The following is a 20,081-nucleotide window of genomic DNA, read 5'->3' as shown; positions in this document are numbered from 1 at the left end:
ATCTATTTATGACTGTTATTTTATCAATATATTTATATTCACATTAATATTTTATTAGATTTATCAGTATTTAACAAATATGAAAATAATAAGAGCAATATATTATAATTGCATTTTAAATTTATCAATAATTTTAAAAATAACATTTTTATATACTAAAGATTGCAATTACAATAAAAAGTGATATATTGTCAAGTTAATATTATAATTTTATCACATAAACTATTAAGAATTAAAAGAAATAGAAAATAATTTATATAACGTGACAAGATTTATTTAAGTTAACATCGAAGTCCTTAGGGGAAACTTTCGAAACATATGTGTACGTATATAAAAACGTATTCGTATATATTCGCATATGTATTTGCTGTGAAGATTTCGAGACATTCTCTCTCTCTCTTCCCTTTCGTGTTATCGAGAAAGGGCTATGTCAGTGGATCCGTGCTCATCCACTCCGCTGTCCTCTTGTCCTCTCGATCTTCGAGCTATCCTCTCTTGAAGGAACCTATTACTCACTTTTCTCGAGCGAAATATCTATGAAATCCCGAGCAATCCCAATGCACAATTTTCCGCTTCGATATTTTCCGGCATACAGAGCACGTATATTTCCTCCGGTGTTGCTCCTTGTAAGTAGAATATTCACGCATGCAATTGTGCGCGTATATATATATATATATATATATATATATATATATGTGTGCGAGCGTGTCCGAGCGCAATCGAGCGAGTGGAAAAACGCCGAGGAAGGAACGAATGAGTGAGGGAAAATTGTAGACTCAATAGGGTCGATGACCCTTGCTCAGCAAAGCAAATGCCGTCAGCTTTTCCATTTGATCGATACTTTTTGTCAACTGAATAATTTATAAAAGTTTAATTTGTTTTAATACCATTTTATACGATATTTTATCCATGTAATTCTATTTATAAATTTATTATACAATGATAGAAGCTTTTTAATTACCGAAAAAAAAGATTTTTGTTTAAAAAGATATCGTGATAGCTTTCTTCCACGTTTCAAGTCGTAATGGAATAACAAAGAATATTATCACAAGTTTTCCGCTCGCTATTTAATTAATAAAATACGCGGTAAACGTTACTCAATCGATCATACAGGCGTAAATGCTTAACGGGTGTAACGCGATATGTGCGAAATATGAATATTTACTTAACGAGACCAGATGCTGGTCCATAAATCAATGTACTTCATAATCTATACGGGCCCTCCAAATGCACGAGCCGTATAACGAGGCGTTGCACCGTACTATGCATTAAATATATTAATGGCGGTATTAACACAGGGATGAGAATAATTTATTATACCGCGAATGTCAAACTGGAACGTGTGCCAAATTTTTGACAGTAAAGACGGATGGCATAAAATGCGATAGACATATATATGTATATATATGAAATATATAAAGGACTTTTTATTAGGACATCATGGTTACAACACAATTTGATAAATTATGAATTTTTGGTTGAAGCTATTTTACATTAATTTTTATTTATAAGATGCATTCATTATGTCATTGAATTTTTTTCGAACTTTATAACAAGAAATGATGTGTTAGATCAAATAAATTTACGTTTCTATGAATGCTTACTTATTTGTTATTTAATTGCTTGTCAATGTTAATTAATTTTATTATGAAAGTAATATTCAAAATTATATGTTTGATCGAATATTTTAACCGCAAGTTTTCGCGAGATTTCAAATCTGCGGCATCAATGATCGAGTATTGGAGGTCTATCGAAATAATTGATCCAGCTATAGATGAACACCTAATTACTAGCTATAGTGCTTGAACTACGGTTTATATTAGCGATGGCACTACGGCACGAAGCCGTGGATGTATATATACACGCATAATGTGGAACCATATGCAGCGTTGAGTGTTTAGCTAACCTAGATGAATGTTTCGCGTAATTAGGATGGCTTGTCATATGTATATGTGCTTCAATATGTCGTGACTAATAGACATGTAAATAGTCGTAACCCCGTAGCTATTTTCTCTCACAATGCCTTACGCGAAGCAAAGAATGAATTTCGTATTATAGAACTCCCTTTATCGTATGAAATTATTATAAATTAATTCCTTTTAAAAGTATTTAGATTTATATATGACACATTATATTCATCTCATAATATAACATTTTTATTATTCTTAACTTGAATTATTTTAATTTTTTGTTATACATATAATAATAACTATAAAAATAAATATAACAAATTCACACATGTGTGTTATAAGAAATTTATTAGAATAAATATATAATATTTTTTATTTACACATTTGTTATGTTATTGCGAATTCAAATTTTTACATATTTATAATTTTCAAAAAAAGTTTAATTCTTTCATTTTTCTAGAATATTTTTCTTGTCTTATATCTTTTATATCAGTATATTTGATATATATAATTTTTACAAAATTTTCGCGATTTATATTATCCTAAGGCTATATAAAAATGGTAATTTATATGTTATATTTCTATGATTCACCGATACACGATGCACAGCGGAGTTGTAGCATAGAATGTTGATCTGTAAAATACAAATGTGTTGAAATTATATAGCAATGTCCAAAATAATATTTCAAAAAATAAATTTTGCGCGCAATAAAACTTTTCAATCACGTCTTCTAAATATTTAATTTAAAAAATGTTCGAAAAAAATAATTTTTACGTAGAAACTTTTATAGTGCAATAAAAATTGTAATTCTTGGATAAATAATTTAAATAATTATAAATCAAACACAAAGTTGGAATATTTTACATGTATTTCTAACAAAATGTTAATTATTATAAATATTTTGTGATAAATGCTTTAAATATTTAAAAATAAGAAAGATATTTTATATGCATCATATGTTACACGATTTGATTGTAAAATTATCACGGAGCTAAACGAGCAATTAATTTCACAAATAGAAAATTAAATATAACTTATTTATTTAATTTTCTAGTATTAAATTTTGCTCATCTTAAGGTTGCTCCGCCGTTGCCCGATGCCTCCCAGGGCTTCCTCCTCTTCTCTTGTCATCATCGATTGCTTCTTCATGGCACTTACACAATATTCACTCGTGAAAATACGATTAATTGCAATCACGCGCACTAATAAACATGATTCGATGATCGCATGGAATTTTACGCAGCACTCCTGATATTAATAACACGTGATGCTACGATCCGCTCGGCGTTTGAAATTCATTCGCTATTTCGATATTTGTTGCCAACAAATACAAATTATTTACTACATAATTACTTCAAAGGAATAATGCCTGTTTCGATTATAAGACATCGCTTACGAAAAATGCTAATTACAAGAAAAGAATTTGACGTCTTCTAGTGCTTGTCGCGATTGTATTTCGAAAGATAATATGAACAATCACTATCACTATCTTCACTCGAATATCACTATCTTCTCACTCGATTATCGCTGTGCGAACAATAACAAGATTATAAACAATAATGAGCCATACGAAAGCAAAACAAGAGCGCCGAATTTTTGTTACGCGATTGAAAAATATTGAAATATACGATTAAATACGACTATATTAATCAAACGTGCATTTCAATGACGCTCGACTCGGAATCAATTCGTTCTCTATTTATTATCTTTTATTCATGATAAAAAAATTCGAAAATTTCCGATTTATGCTTTAACAAATCACTGATATACATATGTATAAACGAATATTTACTATACGATTGATGAATATTAAAATATATAATTAGATACGACTGTATTTTTTAGTTAAATATGTCAAATTAAATAACGCCGCTCAATTCCGAAATTGATTCGATATACGTTTCGTATTTAAATATTTCAGCAATTAATACTATCGCGATATTGGGAATTAATAGTACGCGAGAAAAATTAATAAATAATTAAGATGCGATGGAAAATGTACAATTAAAATTTATCTCGTGAGAGAAATTAGTTAATTATTCTTATTTCAAAGAAATAAACGTGAAATCTGTTTCGATAAATGTTAGCACGTTTATACATACCAGTCTTTTCCCTCTTCTCTCTCTCTCTCTCTCTCTCTCTCTCTCTCTCTCTCTTCAGGCTCGCCGCGCGCGTGAATACTACTGAATACCAAGGCAGACAGTAGTACGTCATTGTTTATAGTCAGCCCGGCGGCCTTGCGGCCTTGCCATTCATGCGGCGAGCCTCGGAGGGGATAGTGTAGGGGAGGACTGGCATGTGTAGCGCGAATCGTACTCTTGACAGATCGTATTATTTCGTAAACTATCATCGTGACAAGGTGTGTCAAGTTGTACTAGAAATTGTCAAATGCGTGTAATATTAAAAGACGTCAAATGTGATTATTCGTTGTAATTATTACAATCGACGATTAACTAGTGACTTATAAGTGATGACTATTTGTCGAAAGGGCATTTCAGCTTCCGGTTTATTCTTTAAAAATATATAGAAATAATATCGCGGGATTGTATATTTTTGTATGATTTTTCGTATATTAATTAATTCGATTCACACCAGTATTAGTTGTCGATGTTATTCGTGAAAATACAAAACATATTGATTTCGGAATTGAGCATTGTTATATAACGCATTTAATTAAAAAGTATGGAAGGATTTAATGACATATTTAATATACATATAACATTAAAATTGGTTTAAAATTGTTGCATAATAAATCGACGTTTGACGTTTGTACACTGGTACTGTTAAAACGCGTGTTTTGTGTAGTTTATTCGATCGAAATCTATCAGACGTCAGCAAAAAGTGATAATAATACATTTGAATATTACAATTTACGGATATTTGATTCTAATTTGTAATTTGTTGGCAACAAATGTCGTAACTGAATTATCATGTCGAGTGAATTTCAAACATTGAATAAATTGTATCCGAGTGCGATAATCGTCGAGAGTGCTGTGTAAAGTGCCATGCAAACATCGAATCTTGCTGATTAGCACGCAATGGTAATTAATCGTGTTTTCACGAGTGATTATTATGCGTGTGCCATGAAAAAGCATCAGAGGATAATGAGAGAGGAAGAGGAGGAAGCCTGGGGAGGCATCGAATAGTGGCAGAGCAATCATAGGGTGAGCACGATTAATAAGTTTAATTTAATTTAATTTATTTTTGTTTATTATTTGTAAAATTACTAATTTAATAATTGCTCGTTATCTCTTCTGCGATTATTATATATTTTACATCATCTCGTGTAATATAATGCAAATAAAATATTATTTTATTTTTAAATATATTAAAGTAATATTAAAGTATTTATCACATAAAGTATTATGATAATTAACAAATATTTATATGTGGAGAAATATATATATATAAAATACTCTAATATTTTGTTTTAGATTTATAATAATTTAAATTATTTATATGTATAAAAATTAAATTTTTATGTATTAGATTTTATAAAAGTTTTTATCCATAAAAATAATTATTTATGACATTTTTTAATTAAATATCTATATTTCGCGAATGAAATATTTAGTAGTGCGCAAACAATCATTTTAAAAAATATTTATTTTTAAATATTTTGGACACTGCTTTATAATTTGGATATATTTGTATTTTACAGAATCAACATTATATACCACAACTCCGCTGTTGCGCATCGCATCGGTGAGTTATATAAATTATTTTTTATTTTATGTAAAAATCTTTCTAGAGATTCCTAAAAATATCTCTATGATTGTGAAGATTTTTTGAAGCCTCTTTATGATGTTTATCAACATTTGTTACATTATTCTTTATTTTTAATTTTTTGTAAAGAAATTGATTTTGTATATATAAAGGAATTATACAATAGTTATTAAAAATACTATAACAACAAATATCTTTGTGTAATTAAAAATACATGAAGTGATAGGAAAGGATTAAATGTATGTGTGTGTGTGTGTGTATGTGTATATAAATATATACTTAACTTAGTATTAAATAAATTCTTGCTTTCTTGACGCAATGTTGACCTGGTTTTTTGGGGATTGCATTTATTATATATTATTTTATTCATAAACATACATAGATGTTTCTTTCATGCATCGATAAATTTATGTCTTCATAGAAATAAAGAAAAAGGCAAGATAGAGAAATATATACATATCTCTCTTTTTTTCTCATTTTTTTCTTTATCGGATATATCAATTATTAATTTTTACATTTTATATTTGCGACGTTAATTGTAATTTATAATGAAAAAATTAGAGATTTAGAAATGTTCAAAATTTTACACTTATTGAAATCTTTATACATATATATAAAGATTATAGAAAACATATGTGAGAGAGCAGCTTGCTCAAGTATTCGCTAGCTGCACAAAATAAATTCTCTGTCAAATCGTAGACAAAGAAAGTTTTTTTAGGAGAAATGTCGGAAGGAAATATTTGCTGGAGAAAGTACGCGACGCGTTACTGTCTCTTGGGTTTTTAATTCGCGACGGTCGGAGAACGCGGCTTTTACTGTCTCACAGAACAACAAAAATTATAAAAAATTACGTCTGGACTGTAGAGTAACAACTGGCTGAAAAAGTGGAAAAAAAAACAATATAGAGATCGAAATTATCGAAATCATACTATATTGCACGTAGTAATCGTACAATTAATCGCATATTAATATCTTAATCAAATTTTTACGTATAAGTAGTTGGCTATTATTAAATATATAAACTCTTTTTTAATATAAATATATTTGTTAAATAATTTTTAAATTATATAAAAGAAAACGTATAGAAAAATATAAATTATTATATAAATATATGTATAATATCTAGGGAATCACACAATTATTATATCAATGTAATAAAAGATGTTTAGATTAGTATGAAATTGGCTTTTTCAACGAATAAAAAGAAATTATATAGAAGTTATTATTTATTATGATTTTAATTTTTAGCATATCTATTTCTGTAACCAATTTCTAAGTAAAATAACATTTTACTTAAATATTTGAAATTAAGTGAAAAATAATTTTACTATCTACTTGTAGCCAGAAAACTTGATTTGCAAAAACTTCATTACTTCTTATTTAATTATTCAAGAATTATTGATATCACAATTAATTTAAAAAATCTATTATTAAGTTAATATGACAGTTGCGAAATATCGTATATTATAATTTTTATAAATGAATAGAATACACTATTCTACTTATATCTATAACTCCACGATTTGTCGTGTTATAATAAATTATAATAATTATAAATAAACTTGATAACGCGATAACACGCAGAAGCGTGTCAATAATGTGTTTATATTTGTTGTATTGGCTGTTTCAAGTCATGGTACGACTACAAATTGCGATGGGAGCCGAAGGAGTACGGAGGAGTTCAAATGTTGCACGTGCCGTCCGATCACATATGGCGGCCCGACATAGTGCTCTACAACAAGTGAGTTCATCAGCTGCGTCTTGTTTCGGATTTTGATTATTATGACACATTGATCTGATATATACATATTGTAGCGGTACAGCATGTTGCCGAGAGAGAAAGAGAGAGAGAGAGAGAGAAAGAGAGAGAGAAAGAGAGAGAGAAAGAGAGAGAGAGAGAGACACACACACCGGGTGTCGAGCGAACACACGTTTAACATCGTGGTTTTGCGTGCCGATACGTCGATGCAAATTGCAATCAGCATCGAAATATTGCGCACGTGTTTCTTTTTTCATCGCGCGTACGATATGATATCCCGCGATATTGACACGCGATGATTTCAATTTAATTCTCTGTTGTACGTTTGCTTTATTTCATTCGGGATAAACTGAAATAATTACGATTTATCATTTACAATCACTTGTAATTATTTAGTTTGGATCGATTTATTTTTCTTTCTTGAATTGGTGATTGAAATTACATTTGACTTTTAATAACACGCACACATATTTCTTTATTTTCGAATTGTTGTAACATATCATTTTACTATTAATTAATATATAAGTTAATTTAACTTGATCGGAAAGTAACTCTTCGATATATATTACAAGTCATGTGTGTGTACCGATATATAACCGTTTGTGATGAATAATGAAACTAAACGAGAAACGAGTGTCCACTCGACCTCGACAAGAGAAGTACCATCGTCGTGCATATTGCATTTCAAAGTAGAACGGTATATTCGCGATGCGAACGGTACATCTCATACTGCTGCATCGTTCCAAAAGTTACGGAAAAATGTCAAACAGTTTGATCGGCGATTTTGAGGAAGCTCGTGAATTTTAAGATTCGAGACAGTTTGAACTAAATTTTTGATTGCATAATTAGTGTTGCAACAACAGCTTTTCACATGCTTTTTTTCTATTGTTTATAATAATTTGTCACTCACAAAAGAACACTGGACATTTAAAAAAAAAAGAGTTTTGCATTTAAATGTAATATAAAGATATCCTAGATATATATAAGGCACTTGTGCACAGTGCTTTTAAATTTCTAAAGGAATTTTTTTTTAATTTATACATATACTAATAAATATACATATAATATTATAAAATAAAGTTATATATATCTTGAAAAATATATATGCACAGTAGAAACAGGATAATATTTATATGCAAGCATTAATTTATCGGACGGCGTAACTATTTTCAAAAATTCATCATAAATAAATAATGAATAAAATGCAAACAATATGCTAAAATTTTATATTGCATTGCAGTAGTTACATTAGTAAGCTTATGCTCTCTGCATGTATTATACATGCAAAATATTTTTTTCATGTTGTTATAAATGTTTCCGTGCACATGCAATAAATACGAGGGCGAAACGATAGAGGTGCACGATAATATAATAATCCGAGGAAATATAAAAAGAAATTCTTATCTCAAAGATTTTGACACGTTCACGTGCTTCCTCCGATCCTTTGCCGACTATTATCGAGTGGCCGTTGAATAAAACATGCACCGAACGTTCTGCTGGTATATATACGCGCTATAATATGTTATTTATTGCGCGATAAATCGCAAAAAAGATATTTTTACATCGCGCGATAATTGAGACAAACTTCCGGCGCTTTCACGAGTGGAACGTTTGGGAACGCAATATCGGCCCCAAGAACAGCAAAGGGTTTTAGACCCACAAAGTATTGCACTAGCTTGTAATTACATCCCGTTCTTAACATCCTTTCCCGACATTATCTGCACATATTTGCGTAACTTTTGCCGCGCTCGTCGCCTAACGAGCGAGAGCCAACATCGCGCGAGTTTTTTCTCCAGTTTACCACGGAATTTGTAATTTGGACGTACATTATTTCGCGATTAACACTTCGAGCCATTTCTTTCGTCGCGAATATCGAAAATTATAAAGAGAGGATTTATTTACGAATGTCATTCGGACGAGAATAAAAATTGAAATCGATATAAAACTTTATTATAAATGAAACGAGAAGATCTATATTTATATACACAGCTTTATATTATTGTCGAAGCTTTTTATTATTAAAAAATATTTCTGCGCAATATTTGATTGTCGATAAAAGTTCGATTAAAAATTACAAATCCTGCGTTGGCTCACGCTTGCGTGAGGCACATGCAAGCGATGTAGTCATCCTCTAGATTATTATTCATATCGCATGAAACATGGGCGCTGCGGCGAAATCTTATGCGCGAAGGAGCCTCGATAAACCGGGGTCATGATCTCAGGGAATCGCGACGAAATGGCTGCGCCAACGTCTGAACAGCCTTGATTCCCATCACTGAAACATTTACCACCGTACGCGAATGCATTTAGAATTCGATGGATTGAGAAAATGTGCGAATATGGGCAATCGCAATGAAAAGTAATGCCCGATCACTTCTCGATTCGACAAAAAAAAAACATGCTACTTAAATGGAAATTTTTTTTGTTTATCAAAGCCCGAAGACGCAGACGATGATTCGGATTAATATCATATCAAGTTTATTTAATTGATTGCTAAATCTATTGTTCGCGCTATTACGTCTGCTATTTTACAATAATCGGCATTCGTATATATATTTTAATAACATTATACATATTATTATTCTCTACTGATACTCTCTCAGTTACGTATTTTAATGTGACAAGATTTTGCAAAATTCAGAAATGATTATAAGTTTACCGTGGTAAATTCATATTCACACATAAAAATTCATTGCATCGTAACCTACTTTTACATACGTATTTTCGCGCGACGTGTCCTATATTTTCTTTTTACTCGTCTTTTCTTTGAGAAGCTTTCCTTAAGGAATCTAATGAGGTATAATCGCACATGAGAATAATGGCTACAGTAATAATTTACATTCCTCATACTATAGGAATATCTACATTCTAGCCCGTCACTTTTATTAAAACAAATCGCACATATTTTTATTAATTCGCTTATTAATTTTTAAAAAATTGAAATATATATGGACAGGCTCTAATTTCGATCGAAAACGGGATGATGATAGTGGTGATTGCAATTTTAATATTTAAAAGTAATAGAGATTTAACAACAGAAAACGAATGAATATACTATCAGCTTTCAATGTAAAGCAATATTCAATCAACACTATCTCTGTTTCTAAAATAGACAACGGTATCCCTCCGCATTTTTCAGTTATTATATAATGGAAAAACTATAAATAATTTTCGCACGGCGAGAGAATACTGTAATTGATTAAATAATTCATTCGACATTCCACATAGATTGTACAACATTAATAATTCGTATAAAGCTCGCGCTTCTCTGCATTCGAGACGGATGCATTACTAATATCGAATCTGCATAACGTATATGTATATATTGTATATATATGTTATATATATACACACATATATATATATATATATATATGTATAGATCATGAATATTACGTCTGGATATGAAGCGAAAAGCAAACATTGTCCGTATCCACTCGCCGACGGAATATTCCAGATATCACAGACGAAGAAACGCGCATCCATTTTCGATATATATATATATATATATATATATATATATATATATATATAGCTGTCTATAAAAAAATAAAATACACGCCGTCAAGCGTAACATCAAATGAGCTGTGTTCGTATAAAAAGCATTGACAGTTAAATTTTTTATTAACGATACATTTAACTCTTTGAAAAGCCTCTGATGTACTTTAAACATTTCTGAAAGGTTAAGAATAGATATCAATGATAATTGCAATTTTAATAATAATCTAATAATACAGAAACTCATTATATACAGATGTAAAACACTTTTGCAGCAAAAAAATTATATATGTATACATATACATATATAATTTTTTTGCTGCAAAAGTGTTTTACATCTGTTACCAGTTCGAAAATATTTGTGACAGTAATAAATTGAAAGATAAAATATTTTTTCTTTCGCCAGCAAAGCATATCGATAAATGAATTCTCACCATCAATAATAACCCAAGGATATTTTCTGAGTTTTCTCATGAATTCCATTAGTTTGCTTGTTATTTTTCTCGTCATAACATCTTCGCGTCTTTGCAAGTTCTATAAGATAATGGATAGAAAAAAAACAGAAAATGACAGATAAGAAGCAGCTTAGTAGACGTTATAATTTATATTTCCATTGAATATTTATCGTTAGATGTAATTTTGAAATTATTTATCTAATATAAAAAAAATATACTAACAAACATTCAAATTATAAATTATAAAATCAATTTTAACAAATTACATGAATAATGTGCAACAAATATTTTAATTTAGTCATTATGATTAATATAAATAATGACAAAAATTACATCAACGTATTAATTGTGCAGTGAACTTGACGTTTATGTGAAAAAAATCCGCTAATTTTCATGCAATCATTTTTCTCAGTGTATGACTCGATTCATATACATATTTTTTGTTGCTTCGAGAAGGAAAACAAATATTCCTCTTTTATAAACTATTTCCACCTCGCAATCGCTCAACACCGACCGCGATTTATCGGAGCCAACGTCAGAAAGCTAGTCCCGGATAGATATCGACTTATAAAATGAACGAATGAGAACGCAACGCAATTTTTTTGAAAAACATCACGCTTTTCTACGTGGATTCTCTAAGCGGCACCATGGTTTACGAGTGATCTGGATACGGTATCAGAGCGTGTATATATTTATATCCCTCGGCCGAAAAGATTGAAATTCCTGCACGTTAAAATTTAAGCGGTGAAGCTCGCGCTATCTCTTGTGTCCACCCTCTCGTTTCCGAAAATTGAAATGCGGAAACACGCGATAAATTGATGACTTGACATAAAAAAGCAGATCGTATAAAAAGTATCGTGCTTTCAAAAATTAATTTTTCATTGTCTCTTTAAAAGTTTCTTGATAGCGCTATATAATCCTGTAGATGCTAGTTAAAAGAACATTTATGAATTATAAAGAAAGAATGAAATACGTTTTTTTACTTTTTATTTAACTAAAGTATTATTTAGACACGAACAGTTTTTCTCGTGAATTTAATAGTTGTTTTTTTTATGTCGAATTTTTGATTATATAGGTATACGAGGGATGCTATATATACGACAGAGAGAGAATAAAGGATCAGTCAAATAAATTTTCTATTTAAGTTAAGCGGAATTTATTGAAAAGTTAATTTAATTTATTCGTTATTTGATTTTTGCGAGATTTCAATGCCTCGCAAAAGCTACATTAAACCTCGTCGCGAAATAAAGTTGAGTTTCGCACATATTTGCATACGTTGTGAGCCGCGGGCTCTAAAGGTTTCCATTCACCACGTCCAAATATTCTCATTGGGCGTACCGTAAACTCTGCCAACAAAGAGCCGAGCGAAATGCAATACCGTGAATCTTCGTGAAAGCATTACATGTACGATTATATCTTGTCGAATTTATATATCGGATTCTATCTTCATCCAAACTAAGAATATAATTAACCTTATCATTATGCAATAACATAATTAACGTTTCATTTATACGTTTCAATAATAGAATGTGCTACATATTTTAGTGTCTCAAGATTTAATATCAAGAAGTTAATTAATATCAAAAGTAAATCAAATTAAATTATTAAAGTAATATCGAACGTTTTTATGAAAGAAATATGTAAGCTGTCCCAAAAAGCTCCGATCTTAATTAGAATGACAAAAGATAATATTAATATAGTTAAAGGTTTGAAATAAGAATGTATCTCAATATTACAACATGTATATATGAAATAATTTTTATTTTTTATTATTTAAATATACATTTACATCTTGACGCGTTCTGCAAAAATTCGGGAAGCATATACGGGTTTTACGCGCGTATTCAATATTCAATATTTTATTTTTAAGGAGAACTAATACATACATATCTGCACACACACACACACATGTACATACATATATATACAATTCGAGCAGGCTTGCATAAAGGACGAGTTATAAAATCGATATAGCGATATTGTTCACTCGATTTTAACGCGAGAAGTTGCGAACGGAATTTTCGTGACCTCGGGTATTGAGAGCATGGAACATCATTTCTGTAGCGTTGATATAAAACTTTGCGATTGCGCGGAGAGACATTATTTCGGGCAAAGAGATAAAAGCGGCGCATTATTTCACAGCGATCGCGATATGCTTGCATGCATCGTATACGCGAGCATATCCCATTCAAGAAATTAATTTATAAATGAATTAATTCTCGTTTTGTGCGTCATCTGAAATAACGCACCGTGTCTGACGTAACAAATGCAATACTACAATAAAATATTAATTACGTTAATTAGATTTAATTTGTTAGTTTCGTAGAGTTAATACAACATACATGGTTAGTTAGAGTTAATGAAACGATTAATCGTGTAAAGAATTTTACAATGAAAATGCAGCTGATGTAATTCTTCTGACAGTTCGCGATAAAATGTCGACAAATTTATCGGATCGGAAACTCCATTCCTCACAACTTTTTCAATATTCGGCGTGTAATATCTCAGTAACAAATTTCTAATCAATATCCATCCTGATGTCTCATTATACCCTCCTCCCTCGCGCGATCTCTCGCAGCGATTATTCGTTTTCAATTATAACACGTTAATCGGCACGAACTCGATCATGAAGTTGCTGAGTTGTTACACCGATGCTAGGCTATCTAACGGATCATGGTTGTATAATGAGGCAGCGATAAACAACGATTAATATGCTTTACACGAAAGCTGCGAATACATTCGTCCCTCGTGAATTCCCGCGTTGGCAATATGATCACGCGTTTCCTGGTAGTCGGTGCAACATCATTATATTAGCAGATTCGCATTAATGAAGCGTTTCATATCGAATGAATGTCGTGTTTACGTCAGAACACACTCTTGTAAAACCATCTCGGAGTGATTGATGCGCTTTTTTGTTCAATAACCGGTAATGAAATTTAATTTTACACGCAAACCCGGAAAGATGACAGAATAATTATTAAAATTTTCGATTTACTTACCGGTTTTCATCAATGACAATATGTTGTTATCATATTTGCATTTTTCGCGATATATTATTGACCATAAAAATATACTTTGCATATAATAAATAATTAATCTCATATAATACATATTTTAATATTTCTCAATGCCGCGTGCAAATGTCAAGAGAAGTTTCTCAGCCGCGTCGTCGAAATATTAAGATATATTGTATCCGTATATGATATATTGTATCTGTATATATTTAAGCAACACTCGCGAGAGTTAGATATGGTGGAGCATGGTCTCGACAGGAGCATGAATTAGGTGACACGAATCGCCGCCATTGTCAGCATAATCTCACGGAGGGAGGGGGAAGGGGGTTGCCGTAGGACCGAGACAGCACTATTACATTCAGAGATCTCTGTGAAAGAGCCGAGCTCGCGAACGTTTCGAGGATCTGTGGCAACGAGATTGACGGTACGTGCTGCCAGACGCACGAAATGCGAGATAACACACCTACGTATCCTCGGTTGCATACGTAAACACCGCATCCCTAAAACAGCGTTTACATAAGGTATCGAGCTTCAAAACGGTTTAAAATATCCGCCCTTTCCTTCCTGATTTAATTTTGAAAATCGATAACACAAGAATCGTGCTTTTAGAAAAAAATTTGTTGTTACTTTTGGACTCTTCCACTAACAATAACTTTTAGATCAAATCAAATCATATTACTGCATATAAAATAAATAAGAAGATATAAAAAATATCTTATTATATATTGTATATGTAGGAGCTATCCTATTAGCTTTAATCAGTCTTCAATTTGTTTTAAAAAACAAAATATCTGTGTTTCAAAGAGTTAACACATTGAATATTTCACATGATAACTGCTAGGAGAGTATTAATGAGAAAGTAAAGATAATTTTTAAAATTTTTTATAAATTTTTTTATAAATAGTTTTTGAATTGTATAAAAGAGTTAAATTTTTTTAAAAGATAGATTGGATTTTTGAGAAATAGATTAGAATATATTTATGATTGACTAATTTTTATCATTAAATCATTAAATCATTATGTTTGTTTTATAATATAAAAATTATTTTTTAATTACAGAGAAATATTAGATATAAATTTATTATTATTAATTGAATTTTCTTAGAAGCCAAACTAATCAACTACATTTTTTGTAAACTTTTAAATTTTAATATCAGATTATCTGCTATACTAGAATTAAGAAATTTACAAAAGAGTAGAGTTGATCAGTTTGATTTCTAAGAGGCTCAATTAAAACAAAAGCAATATAAATTTACATAATAACTGTTACAATAAAAATATCACAGAAAGTTTCAATATGCAAACGATGAGATGCAAAGTTGGGCAATATTCTCAATGTGAATTCTTGAGTTGGAAAAGGATTAAGCAAATAGCGCGAATCTAGAAGATTATAGAAACACCTGAAGCTCGCTTTACAGTTGTTTGATACTATCTATATAACAATAACAATCTTCTTTCTTTTGACTCCGAAATGCGAGGCAACGTCAAAAAAACTCGACATCGTTATCAAAGAATAATGTTTTCTCTTTCATTCATATTTTTCGCCCATTATTAACAATTCCAAGTTTTCTTATGCCAACTAATTGTTCTTGTATATTAAATAGGTACTATCTTTATTGGAAAATATTTTTATTATCTTTTATGTCGACTCTCTGAGAAATGTCGAAATGTTTTTCAAACGATTTCATTGCGAGTCAAGAGATCGAGCATGAAACATCGATCAATCGAATTTCAAATACATTTTTATTCTGATTCGTAAGCATCGAGTGCTCATAAAGAATTTCCACATTATAAAAGCGAAAGAATCGATACTTTATATCTACTTCTGAACTTCTTGAAAAGCAACGAAAAGAATTTTCGAAGAAGATAATATTTGACGGAAAACGTACAGAATATCTTTATTTCAGGAGTAGAATTTTTGAGCAAAACGTATATTTCGCGTTTATTTTATTTTTCCATTATTTAACTTAGCGTCCCTGTACACTTGTCGATTGGTCGACAAACAGAACGAAGGGAAAAGGGTAAAGAGACTAGAAACATTGCTTAATTAAAGCCTCTGGCTTTGACGTTTTTTTTTTTTATTCCTCTTGAGAGCAGATGTGGATTGACCGAAAACAACGCTGGTTCTTCCCCTGCGAGGTTTACTTTATTTCGAAAATTTACTTTGAAGAAAGCCGCGAATCTCTCGTGAGAGCATGCTCGAATGCTTAACTTTAACTTAATCTGCTGTTTGTCCGTGCAACTTTGAACTAATCGGGATGCGAGATGCGTCGGGATGTAGTTAGATTGAATCGCATTGCACGCAAAGCGAAAATATGGCAAACGGTAATTATTATATAAAATACACAATATTTCGCAGAGCATCTGTCAAATTTATCTTACAATTTCTCTGAATTTTAGAGATGAATATTTATAATTCACAAAAACAACGCGTAATAATATTATTGAAACATTTATTATTAAAAACAAACCCTTTTGCAAAAAGTTTCAGATTCACAGAGAAAATAACTTTATTTTTTATATGTCAAATAAATTTTGTTTCTGAAATAATTTAAATTAAAATTTAATTACTAAAATATATAATATTGAAAATTAATCTTAATATAAAATTTTGTATTATTATAATATCAAATCGTAAAATCACATGAAATTCTTCCAAAATTGTTATAGCTTTGACTTTTGTGATATACATATATTTAACAGAAAATTAATCAACGGAGGAATTACTGTTCTAAGTATCAACATATTGCTTCGCTTATTTCGAATCTCGATTTCGAAATAGAAATAGAGTGAACCTTAATCGAGATATTATAATCTCTCTTACTTTGAGGGTGGGCAAAGGGTGACTGCATCGAAAGGGTTGACAGTTGACGTTTTAATTAAGCTGCACGACCCTCGCGGTCATCTGCATCACGAATCAGACGCACTTCCGCAATCTTGCGACTTTAGGTAGTAATTTTGCATCGTTAGAATTTTTTGCACATTATTGAGATAATAATCTTTCACGAACATGTTTAGCATATTCATTGAATCTGTGCCTTCTGCAAGAAAGTTTTCTACATTAATTTAATCTTCGTATATCTTTTTTATATTTTATCTTTATTATTATTATCTTGGAAATATATTACAAACGAGAAATTTTTCTTAAACTTTTCTCATCAAACTATATAAGAAAATTCACCACTTTTTTAACGCATTTTACTAAAAATTTATAGATATTATAAGATAAACTTGAAACAAGTTATGATATAATAAGATTTTAAGACAACCAAATCTCTCTTTTAAAAAATAATATAAAATAATATTTTAAGAAGGAGTGACATCTAAAAATTTATGATACCTGCTGAAAACTTTTCACCAGAAAAATGTCACAGCAAAATATATAGTTTCAAACTTAAAATATAACAGAGAAAAGGAGAGAAAGATAGAGAAAGAGATATAAAAGTGATTCTTTTTTTACGTTGTATTGAATTTTTTTAAAATAGGAATTTATATACGCGCTCATTCAAAAAATTCTAATTAAATAAGTGTAATAATCTTTAGGCACCGCCTAAATTGTGTTGGCGACAACAATCTTAAACTATTAAGTTCTTAAGCGATCGATAAGCATACTTCTTTGGGAATTAATCTCATCGTCAACACAGCGATAAATAAACTTAACGTGTTATTGCTTCAATAACATCGTTCTCTATTTGCTGATTAATTAGAAAATTTAAATATTTATAAATATATAGTTTTTTAAAAATTAATATTCTATTCTTTCGGCAAATTAATATTTAATTAAAATGGATAAATTTCGAGTAACGTGATTAAGCTTTTATTATTCGTACATTGTTATTAAATTCTCATTTTAAAACCTATTTATATAAAAAAGAACGTACAAAAATTAATAAATTAAACATAGTTATATAATAGTAATTTAACTTTCATTAATTTATCATGATATCTTCTCACTTCTCTTTCTTATTTTCCATCTCTTTTTTTTCTGTTTTTCTTCAATTTTGGCTAATAAGCGTAATGATGAGGCAGCATGATGACAGCGTTTCGATTTGGAGAGAATGATACATTCATTGTGTTTAATCCGAAACTATACTATAGAAACTTTCGCGCTGTGATGGTTGGACGAGCAGAATATCCATTTGTTCATCATAACAATATCGCGGATGATTAAATACTTTGTGCCATTTCTCTCATGGCACAGCAAGCGTAATTATCGCAAATGTACAAATTTTTGTTTATCTGTAAAGTGGAATAGTTCATTTGATTTGAAAATAATGAAAAATTTAGAATTTGATTCTCGAAAAATATTATAAATTATAACACATTTTTAATTTGTCAAAATTCTAAATCTCATATGATTTATTTAGTTATATATTAGCTTTTTTTAGTTATCAATTAGAATTCATTAAAAAATTGTTTACAGAATTCTATTTTAAAACACGATTAATTATCTTTAATTTCTCATTTCATAAAGAATAAATGACAAATATTGTATTTTTTTCATTATTGCAAAGAATAATTCGAATACGATTAATTGCATCTCTTTTTTAAGAGCTCAAACAAATCATATGTAAATTTTTTAACTTAACTGTGTCGGCTGTCAAATCGAAAAAATAGTTATTTTTGCGTGAATTGTTCCCGAGGCACTTTATTTTGATAACATTCAGTTGCAACATTTTTATGCGCATGTATTGTTTTATTTTCCATGACCTAGCCCGCAGAATTTAACTTAAAGATATTTTGCACAAAACACACACATGATTCAACACGTTACTTACATTATGTCGCAGTATAGATTTTTTTTTAAATTACATCGTAAACAGCCTCCATGTTTGAAACGAAATAATTGTGTTTCTTTTGTTTTGAATCGAGCCAAGTATATTACTCTCGTATTTGCATTGCAGTAAGAGATAATCGTGTAGAAGATAATTTTAACTCTTCACTTTTAATTATTACTATTATATTATCTTAGCGAACGTGTAATTAGCATCTCATTTGTGTTGTATTAACATTTACGCAAAAATCTATTTAAGAAACAAGATAATAAGAGAGAAGCATCTCTTTTTGTATTACTTTTATACGTTAAATGCATGTGAGGGATTACTATAATAACGATGTAAATATGATGAAACGATATCGGCGCGATAGTAAATTACCACGTGATTACATCTTTTTTTTTGCGATCGAAATACTATCTCCCTTCCTCTCCCTGGGCGCGCTTTCTCCATGGATTACGCCATAAACGGAGTGTATACTCGTAATGGAAACCAATATTGCCCCATAGCAATAATGCTTCATAGAGACTGCCGTTACACGATGCAATTATCGACCACTCGACGAACGTGTCAGGAACGTAATGAAGGGGATCAATGGATTTTCAATTGCCAGTATGGCACGGACTCGCACCAGAACTTCGAAATAATGCCGGCGCGCTGTATAATTGACCGGCGTTATTTCCTGCTGCGAATTATAACCAGTATCTCCCACTCTCTCGTCTCCCACGTACGCGCTAATGAGATTCAGAATATTAACAATCGATTTACGCGGACAAGTAACATCAATGTCACGCATTATGCTCCTACGATGACAAATCAGGGTTGAAAAGCATGGTTACGCAAATTAATGAATTTCTCCCATGAAGGTGAAATGCAACGTTCGATAATTGTGTTTAATAAAATAATTAATGATAATATAATTATATCATTTTTATTATATAAC

The 20,081-nt window shown here is 30.3% G+C and overlaps 1 protein-coding gene across 4 annotated transcripts in view; it reads left to right on the top strand.

Moving 5' to 3' along the window:
* Nachralpha4 (nicotinic acetylcholine receptor alpha4) overlaps positions 1–20,081 on the top strand; it is a 155,573-nt gene that overhangs the window by 57,750 nt on the left and 77,742 nt on the right. For 2 of the 4 annotated variants that reach the window (XM_083036121.1, XM_083036120.1), the window contains exon 4: positions 7,269–7,378. The exons of 1 other annotated variant lie outside the window; for it this stretch is intronic. In XM_083036121.1, the coding sequence (XP_082892247.1) occupies positions 7,269–7,378 (110 nt within the window). Of the gene's footprint in view, positions 1–5,572; positions 5,617–7,268; positions 7,379–20,081 lie in introns of all 4 variants that reach the window. One more of the 4 variants, XM_083036123.1, reaches the window with a different exon arrangement.

Source organism: Prenolepis imparis, unplaced genomic scaffold, assembly GCF_030444845.1.
Source record: "Prenolepis imparis isolate NDT839.2.m4 unplaced genomic scaffold, iyPreImpa1.0 SCAF_4, whole genome shotgun sequence".
In the NCBI taxonomy this organism is placed as follows: domain Eukaryota; kingdom Metazoa; phylum Arthropoda; class Insecta; order Hymenoptera; family Formicidae; genus Prenolepis; species Prenolepis imparis.
This window is presented reverse-complemented; position numbering and strand designations above follow the sequence as displayed.